The 9,500-nt window shown below is 53.8% G+C and overlaps 3 protein-coding genes across 3 annotated transcripts; 1 reads left to right on the top strand and 2 right to left on the bottom strand.

Annotated features, from left to right (window-relative positions):
• Positions 1-66: 66 nt before the first annotated feature.
• CGCA056_v009606 (Quinone oxidoreductase-like protein 2-like protein) lies at positions 67-1,191 on the top strand (the record flags this gene model as incomplete). Its single annotated transcript, XM_037324853.1, has 3 exons — positions 67-99; positions 167-305; positions 359-1,191. 3 exons carry the CDS (start codon positions 67-69, stop codon positions 1,189-1,191), a joined length of 1,005 nt encoding a protein of 334 aa, XP_037176472.1.
• A 220-nt stretch (positions 1,192-1,411) lies between these two features.
• On the bottom strand, positions 1,412-4,609 carry Ipo11 (Importin-11; the record flags this gene model as incomplete). Its single annotated transcript, XM_037324854.1, has 2 exons — positions 1,412-4,381; positions 4,445-4,609. 2 exons carry the CDS (start codon positions 4,607-4,609, stop codon positions 1,412-1,414), a joined length of 3,135 nt encoding a protein of 1,044 aa, XP_037176473.1.
• A 980-nt stretch (positions 4,610-5,589) lies between these two features.
• On the bottom strand, positions 5,590-7,500 carry CGCA056_v009608 (uncharacterized protein; the record flags this gene model as incomplete). The annotated part of the gene is made up of 3 exons (XM_037324855.1): positions 5,590-6,178; positions 6,235-6,518; positions 6,568-7,500. 3 exons carry the CDS (start codon positions 7,498-7,500, stop codon positions 5,590-5,592), a joined length of 1,806 nt encoding a protein of 601 aa, XP_037176342.1.
• Positions 7,501-9,500: the final 2,000 nt, after the last annotated feature.

A 9,500-nucleotide genomic window follows, 5' to 3' on the forward strand; every position in this document is an offset into this window, starting at 1 on the left:
TCAATTAATCTCCCTCCATTCCCTGTGCCCTTTAGTAGGCGATCTAGACAGCCAACATCCATCACAATGCGCGGCATCCAAATCAAGGAATATGTCAAGGTACGCTCACCGACGCAGACACGGCTCACATAAATAGTCGAGAAAACTCACACGCTCGAATCAACAGTCTCCCAAGGAGCTCCGTGTAACAGAACTCCCGGAGCCCGTCCCCAAGAAGGACGATGAATACCTCATCCAAGTCCACGCCACGGCCGCAAACTTCTTCGACATCCTCCAGATCCAAGGCAAATACCAAACCCAGCCCCGTAAGCCACCCTGCCGTCTCATCCATAAACCTCCCATCTCACACTCAACCCAGCATTTCCGTGGACCTCCGGCTGCGAATTCGCCGGCACGGTCCTAAAAGCCCCGGCCAAGGCCAAATTCCCCGTGGGCGCCCGCGTCTTCGGCGCAACACAAGGCGCCTTCGCCGAGAAGTGCGTCGCCCGCGAGAAGGAGCTCCTCCCCGTCCCGGACGGCTGGTCCTTCCAGGAAGCCGCCGGCCTCTTCATCACCGCCCCGACCTCCTACGGCGCTCTCGTCGTCCGCGCCGGCATCAAGCCCGGCGACATCGTCCTCGTCCATGCCGCCGCCGGCGGCGTCGGCCTGGCCGCCGTCCAGGTCGCAAAGGCCTTCGGCGCCACCGTCATCGCTACGGCCTCCACCCCGCGCAAGCTCGACGTCGCAAAGTCCTTCGGCGCCGACCACGTCGTCGACTACCGCGATCCCGAGTGGCCCGCGCAGGTGAAGAAGCTCACCCCCGGCGGGCGCGGTGTCGACATTGTCTACGACCCCGTTGGCATGGTCGACGCCAGCACAAAGTGTACCGCGTGGAACGGCCGCATCCTCATCATCGGTTTCGCGGCTGGCAAGATTGAAAAGGTCGCTATGAACAAGGTTCTCCTGAAGAACATCAGTCTTGTGGGCATCTTCTGGGGCCAATACGCCGTGAGGGAGAAGGAGACTGTGGTCAAGGTCTGGGAGGGAATCATGAAGCTCGTCGCCGAGGGCAAGCTGCGGGGCACAGAATTCACAGACGAAGAATTCGTTGGACTCGACCGTATTCCGGATGCCTTGATAGCGCTGGGTAGCAGAGGCACGTGGGGCAAGGTCGTCGTGAAGGTTCCCCAGGACGGCCAGAGTAAGTTGTAGAGCGGCGAGCGGACAATTGCAACAACGCGGGATATTACAGACTTTTAGAAATCAACTTGGGTACCTTTGCACTTGTGGTATATTCTCTTGTTTAGGCTTCCACTGATTGGAAGCTGGCGTACGCCCCCTCTATCTCTTTGTGTTCATGCATTCGTAATCATCCCTTCCCATATGTCCGATTCGCAACCCGAAAACAAGCGAACAAATATTGCCGCCCTCTCTATGCACTTCCCGTGACCTGGGTCAAACTCCAAAACTTCTGCAGTACGTCCTTATCCACATTGATGGCCCACTCCTGCTCGAATTGCTGTTCGCCTCCTGAGCGCTGGACCACATCTTGAAGGCGCTCCTTGACAAAGTACATGGCGTTGACCGTGTGAATGGGGTCTTTTTGGGTCCATTCCGTCTCCTTCAGGCTTTTCGGCGTCTCATAATCATTGGGCTCCATCTCTGACCAAATCAGAGAGTCGGTCCCATCCGTCAAGCCGTCCTGAAGTTCGGAAATGGTGCCTGTCCATAGTGTGAAGTAGTCCTGAAGCTTGGCCAGAGCCAAGTTCTGCATGGGTTGAGGAAGTTCCAGGAGACGCGTCAGAGCTAGAAGGGACAACTTCTGTCGCTCAAGATGATCAACACCATCGAGATGGAAAAACCACTCCCCGCTCAGCCAGGCCCAGACGTGTTCCACGGGCCCAAACGATGACAGCATCGTGACGAAAAGCGCCGGGTCGGCAATAATCAGTCGAGAAAGGATCGCAAAGTAGTCGCGCTCTGTTATGGTACTCAGCTTGCTAACCTTCTTGTTCGGTCCAGTGGTTTGGTTGGCCTCCCAGGCATTGTGAAGGTTCTCCAAGATCTTTTTGAGGAATCCAGTCTCCAGCATATCTTGGATAATGACCGACGTGCCATTGGCTCCGCCCAGCTCAGACGCAGCACGAATCATATATTCGATGCAGACCGTGCCCTGTCGAACCTGTTCCCGACTCTTGGAGTCGAGGACCCCGGATAAAGCCTGCAAAAATGGCCGTCGCAGCCTGTCCTCGAGGACCGCCTGTGTACCCAAAAGGATATAAGACTCAACGACCGAAAGGGCTACTGCCGCGGTCTCAGTCTGGTACTCCAGAAGAGGCAGGGAAAGCTCTGCTATGCTCATAATGTCAGCAGAGACAGGAGGGTTGCTCTGCATCAAAACCGAGTTCCACAGATCTAGAACTTCGTCAATCAAATATGTGTGGAGATCAGAGCCAGTCTTTGCTGCCTCTGACAATAGAGGGACCATCAAGTGCTGATATCTCTGAGAATCACTGCCCATTGACATGACTAAGGCGGCGAAGATGGCAATGATGGCTTGCTTGATCATGTACTCCTCTGTTCCAGAGTTCTCCCAGATGCTTGGAAGACTAGACATGATGAAATCTCCAAACTGGGAAACATGATGCTCCAGTCTCGTCACCAGAATGCGCATGGACTCCAAAACAGCCAGCTTCGTCTCGTCGATGTCAACATTCTGAAGCAGTTGAAGAAGCTCATTCAGTACATCGGCGGCATAAGGGAGGAAAGCTTCCGCGCTGAAAGCAAGCTCATCCACGATCCATCGAAGTTGACGCGCGGCGGTAATACGAACGACGACATCGTTTGTAGCATCGGAAGGATTAAGGAAATGACGGAACATTTCGTAGATTAGTGGTCTGCTACCATCAGCGATTTTGACAGTGACCCATTGGCTGACCATGATCGCGATTCGGCGGCGGAGGACTTTGTAAAGAGGTCCTTGCTGCTGGGCATCCTGAACAACAGTAGAAACCAGTAAGGCATCAAAGTCGAAGTGATTGGCAACGTTCGGTGCGGCCAAGCCCAAAGCAGTGTACACTGCCTCCTTGGTAGCGATATCTGCTTGTGGGTTTGTCGCAGTCTCAAAGTAGGAAAGGAGGGGGGGTATCATGAGTTGCTTGAAGTTGACGAGAAGGTCCAAGAAGAGTTTCTCGGCACAGGGGCGCACCTCCCATTCGTACGCATTGCCTTCACTCTGCTCTTGTTGCTCCCATTCCTCTGGCTCTTCTTCCCAGGCGTCCAGATCCGCTTTCCGGAAAACAAAGAGATGTGTGATGATAATGTTTGCCATTTGAACCACGAAGTCGTCCTTGAGAAGCTCCTGCTTGATGAGGGCCACAGCATCGTTCTCGTCCTTCTTGGCCTCTGTGCTCTTGTACTTGAAGGTTTGCTTTGGGTAGAACGCTATCCTCAAACATGATCTCATCAAGAGCAGGGCTCTAAGCGCGAGCCTCTCCAGCAAGGGGCCCTCCACCTTGGACTTTGACTCTGATTGTCCAGAATCACCGGATGACTGGCGAATTCCCCCCGACTTCTCGAAGACTTCGGCGAATTTGGCAACCAGGTCCCAGTATGCGTGTACAAGGGGTAGAGAGTTAGGAAGAACAGCGAAGCTGGCAGGGTGTGACTCGGACATGTCGATGTGAAGCTTGGTAAACTGCAAGAGGTGCTTTCCTACGGTATCTTGGTAAGGGGCCGGTACGTGAGAGTCGTGGCTCACAAAACCGAGGAACTGGCCGAAATGGTTTTGTGACACAGTCCAGAACTGCTGAACCGTCTTGTCGTTATGCGGTGACTCGTAGCCAACAACGAGCAAGCGGCGCAGTATCTTGAGAGAAATTAGGCTGATGAGCATGGCCAAGTCGGCCTCATCTTCGTCGCCACGTCCGTTTGTGAGGAATCCCATCCAGACTGTCGACTTCTCCGTGTAAACTTCTCCAAGCAAGTACACAATTTCAGGAGTGACGGATTGGAGTGCCGTTTGCGATCTCCGCAGACGAGCAGTGCCCAGTTCCTTGACAACGCGGAGCAGGATCTGCAGAGAACCGTGCAAATGTTGTTGATTGCCATCCTTGGAGCCTCTGACAAGACCAATAATATTGGACAGGGCATCCGGCCAGTGTTGAGGGTAGTCAATTCTAATGACCTTGGCGGTAACCAAAGAGTTGTGCAGCGACAGGCCCTTCTCCTCCTCTTCCAGTGTACCCTGGAACAAGCGTTGTCGAATGAGGTTCTTTTCCTCGGGATCCAAGCCGCCTTTGATATTTGAGAGCAGACGCCAGCACTTGTCGATGCCGTTCTTGAGCTGGATCACGGCCAGGAAGCGGATGTCGAAGGGAAGGGACTTGTCCAGGAAGATGGTCTGCGGTAAGGAACATTAGCTTATGGTGCCAAGTCAGAGAAGCTAATTGGGGAAGCTACTTACCTGCAAGGAGGAGAAATAACCCTTCTCGGTTTCCCACGATGTGAGCTGCTGGCCAGCGGCCTGTCTACGGGCATAGTCGGTCGAGGTCGCAGACTCGAGGGCTCTGCAGAGCTCCTGCAGGCTGAGAGGGTTGGCATCGCCGGGCACCTCAATAGCGAAGCTCATCGTTGCGGTCTTCCTGGTGAGCGACCAAGACGTCGGTACCGGTTTCGTTGGTCCCAAAGAGGTCGACGTAATGACGTTCGAATCGGAAGGAGGTTCTCGTATGGAAAAGGCGGCGGGGAGGCGGTAGGAAATTTAGGCACGCCAGGCGTTATCGCCTGTGGCGGGGCAACTCACTAACTGGCGCGTTGGGACACTCTCACAGTTAGGTTCCGGGTTGGCACAGGGCGCCCATCGCGGGGTAGTGGGGCGCTGAAGAAACAGTGCACTGTGCAAATGGAAACGGCAAGCAGCCCAGGATCACCACACCTCAAAAGGGAAAGAAGGACGACGTGAGGCAAACCTGCGCGCTTTACTTTGCTTGCCTAACGTAGGTACCTGGGGTAGTTGGAAACTTGGGAACCTACGTTATAGGTACAAAAAGAAGGTTTCTTCGGCTGATATTGCATGGAATTTCCTGTCCTACCGTCACTGACTTCCAGAAGCAGCATTTCGAGCATGGGCCTAGCTGCTTGAGCATGGGCGGGAGGAAGCATGTGCCACACTACCTCTTCAACTGCATCTCGCATCACCTACCTTACCTTTTCTGTGCCTTCAAACCCTCGCCAAGCAGCTCGTCGAGGTCAGAACAGTTTGCTCTTCGGCTGATATCCGGCCGCATTGTCAGACATTACCCCCTGTTGCGCATTCCCTGATACAGAGCGTTTGTTGCGATTTGTTAAGCATGTATTTCTCTAATGACTATGAAGAGCAAACTCCTAATTGTTTTTGTTTCTGTGGTATATATAGGCACGCCATAACTCCTCTTCCTGTCGGGTTTGAAATATCAGACTGTAGCAATCACAAAAAGCTTAGATTGCTCGACGTTGACAAAAACCGCTTTTTCCTTCATGAAACAAACATTGAACATGATAAATCGAAGAAAATATAACACAACATGTGAAAATCTCCCCTTCTTTCGTAGTCGCCAAGCCGACCTTCTCTCAGACTTGAAATGTTCCAGTCAAGCCCGTACTCCAGTGAAGCATTTCGTCCGCTGTCCGTGGTTCGGAAAAAGCGAACATACTAGGCTCTTCCGCATTCCCCGAAGATGTCATGTCGTTGATGAAGGCATCTAGACACGGGTCAAAGTGCGGGACCATGTTACGGTGGCTCGTGGCGTCCATGTCTCTCAGCAAGTCATTCACCTCGTTACCAATGTTCTTCGCAATGGGCCACATCTCTCCGGCAACCTTCAAGACGCCCAACAGGAGGTCAAGCTTCTCTCGCAAGGCGGGCGACTGGACTGCCCCATACATCTTTGCGTCGAGTAGGGGCAGCGCAGCCCCTCGTAGTCCGATTATGCAAGCCGGACTGTACTTGGCTGGAGGCAGCGAAAAGTTGAACAAGCCGATGGTTGAAAGTCCTGCTTGGAGCGCTGTCGAGCACTCGAGCCACTGGTATGGCGCAGTGTGTGATACTGGATTCCGAGACGGTGGTGATTCGCGTGTCTTGAAGAGCGGACCAAGACTCAAGAGATCTCGGATACCGAGATCCAAGGCTCCGAGGGGCAGCTGCAGTCTTATTCTCAAACTGAAACCATTACGTCAAGAGCCTGGACCAGAAGCAGATAGGGGTCAGTCACATACCTGTGAGCGTAGGCCATTGCATGGAAGAGAATCATATCTACAGCGCCACCAGAATCGACCAACTGTTGCTTCCACTTGGGCAAACTGATCAGCCATCCGACCAGTCTGGAATCGGCTCGGTCGATGGTATTTGCTAATAATTCACGAGGCAGCGTAGACATTGGGAGAATCAACTCCCCACAAAGCCGGCAGAGGTCGATCAAGTAAGTCCACGAGGAATAGCCTCTATCGTCCATGGGATCCCTGGCGTCGTACTGTGCCAGAGATATGGGTTGTGGTATTTCCTTTTCGCAGTCAGCTTCGCGTACCAGAGAAAGGTAACAGTTCACTTACTCCTGACTGATACTCCCATTCTTCGCAAGGCAGTCCCGTGGTTGCCACGACCCCAAGGAGGGTGAAACTCGGCAAGCCCTCGCGCATCGCTCGCATGTTGCCATGGAAATAGAGTGCCCAATATGTTCTGCGGAAGCTTTCGGCCATGAATAGATCTGGCTCGGCATTTGCAAATGCCCTCTCGTGCATTCTAAGGTCAAGTGCCATCTGAACCGCCGCATCCATCCAGCCGTTGCTTAAATCCACTCGGTTCTCTCCAAAGGCCGCCACGCTAAGGACGAGAAGCCCCTGGACCGTCCAAGGAGTCATTGGGAGCCCTCCGCTAGCCAGACTGAACGCTTTCTCCCTCAACTCTTCCGAAGAGATGGCTCTAGAAAAGAGAGATCCCACATAGGTGATGCAGCTGGCGAGGAAGTGAAAGGACTGAGGGTCAGACCGGATATGGCTTAGGAGCTGGGGCTTGGGTAGAAGCCACGAGTGTGTGTCGTGGAAGTTGGTGAAATAGAGGTCGAACAAGAATGAAGTTGGCGAGGCCGTCCTAGGGTCGGGGAATTGTGCCTTGTTCAGCGACCAACCTCCCGGTAGCCTGTCGACTACGTTGATGGGAAAGTCAAAGTTGGCCAGTTCTGGAGAGGGAAATGATGTCGCGGTCTCCGATGGAGCTGAAGGGGGTGCAATGGGATCGTTGATAAGGCTTCGCTTTTTGGGATCTCGAATGCCTCTCCTGGACTTGGCATAGTAACACGTCTTTTCCTCTAAGCGGCATCGAAGGCAAGCAGGCAAAGCTGAGTCGCACTTAACATGCTTGGACCTGCATGGAACACAGGCCAATGATGCTCGAATGGTGGCCTTGGACCTCGTAGCGCCGGCACGCGGTTGGAAATCCGTCATGCCACTGGCTGACCCCGGGCTGGATGTCGTCTCGGATTCCATCTTGTGTACCGCGAGTCTGGCCACAGCTTGTTCTTCGTAGGTAGGATCAAAGAAAGAAGAAGTTGATTGTTCTGGAGCGTTCGATGGCCTTGTGATGATCAGAAGTCGAGCGGCGAGGGTTGGCGTTGTTTATGTAACTCGTAGGATGATGAAGACGACGGCAGGTGCGTCGTGGAGCACTCTCAACCCCGGTCAACTCGGCCGGATGCCTCAATGTTACGTTTTCCCATTAAACGGTTCTGGCAGGTAAGCAATGCAGTGACGCAAGAGCAAAACGGGCAAAGGTGTGAGTGCCTGAGTAAAGTCGGTATGAGCAGCAGCGACTGCTGCGGGAGGCCCATGTCCGCCGCCACTCCGCACACGTTGAGAGCCTGGTCAGGCATTATTCCCTTGCCTAGATGGGGTTTGAAGGAGGAAATGGCGTGGATATGAGTCTTTGAGCCATAGAGTGAAAAATAGAAGCAGCTTGGTAAGCTTCTGTCGAGGGTCCGTATTGGGGCTGGGTTACGTCGAGGCTGGTCCAACAACACCACCACGCTCCGGTTGATTGGACAAATAACGTTAGGATGTACACCTGGTTGAAACGGGTCTTAGTTATCCTGCACGTGTAGCACTTGCTAATCAGCCTGCTGCACGTTGCCTAGGCTGAGCCTTCCCGCTTTTCCCGTCAGCCCTAAGAGCTGGCTCAAAGTCATGTCTAGCTGAGTATTGGATTCCGATTCATTCTCCGAGACGCTGGAGCGCGTGAAACTTCTATAGCACCTGAGGCTCACGACATTGTGTTCAAGAAGGATTGGCTTGAAACGGCCTACAACCGTTTGATACATGATGAATGTAGGAACGGGGAAATGTGCGTGGTACCAGGGAGAACCCAACTTTGGAACGAACTTCCCGTGCTGTCAGCTGGCGCAGGCGCCTGGCAGAGCTCCGAACCTCCTCGGGGGCTGTAATCAGAGCATTCCCTGCTGCCAGGCTTGCTCGCTCATGGTCCAAATTGTGACTGAGTAACGTTACCACATCGTGAGAATTCCATGAAGCAAACATGCGCCACGATTCAGCCAAGGGTATCGCTTAAGTCCGATACCTAGATCAACCATCATGCTCAAGAAGCGGGATAATGAAGATTCCAGAGCAAAGGGCGGGGGCCAAAGAACGCCACGCTTCTGCACCGGAAGACAGGTCGTACGAGCCGGCACAGCCATAACAGCTCTTTTGCAAAGCCATCCCGACTTTTGGGACCGGGGGAAGGGGTTTCGACATAAGCTTGACTTAGATTCTCATCTTGATGACCGGGCAATGGCCAATCAGGGGGACGAGTAGATGTGATCTGGGCTGCGGTCAGTTCTTAAAGTCAGCAACGTATTGGTGGTTGCGTAGAGGGTGCTTCCTGTCTGGGTGTAGCTGCAGGCTCTGGCATGCCGGTAGGTCAAGGTAGCGAATCGTCGTTCGAGTATCGCTTGGAGTGCATAGGCCCGACAAGCAGCGGTGACGATAGAGACAAGAAGAAGGGAACAAGCATCAGAATGGGGACTGGCGTGTGCGGCCATATCCGAAGCAGGGATAGAGGGCGCTGGAGGTCGCGTTGAGTTCGTCCCAAGCAATCAGTGTTGACGCTTCCCGCCGGGATGAGGCCGGGACCTCGCTTGTCGAGGTGACACACCATCTGAGGTAAGCTGGTTCACCCGCAGTGTTGATGCAGAGTGCAATGCATGACAGATATGGTTTGTAAGATGGTCGCCGACGTCCCCAAAAGTAGTTTTGACGCCGTGACTATGATGTGGTAATAAGGTCGGGCAAGCCACAACAGGGGACCTGCAGGGCGGACGGAGGTTTGGTCGGTATTCAGACTCGAATATCGGGGTCTTTGATAACGGACAGTCAGTGGAGAGCCGATGGAGGCATTCGTACCCGGCGCAACGTGGAGATCTTTGCAGGGAGCAGTAGGTGCAAAGGGTGGCCCGGGCGCCCCGGTACGTCAGATGCTCCGCCGGCCGACATTT

This window comes from Colletotrichum aenigma (assembly GCF_013390185.1).
Source record: "Colletotrichum aenigma strain Cg56 chromosome Unknown KSG_Cg56_contig06, whole genome shotgun sequence".
Taxonomy (NCBI): domain Eukaryota; kingdom Fungi; phylum Ascomycota; class Sordariomycetes; order Glomerellales; family Glomerellaceae; genus Colletotrichum; species Colletotrichum aenigma.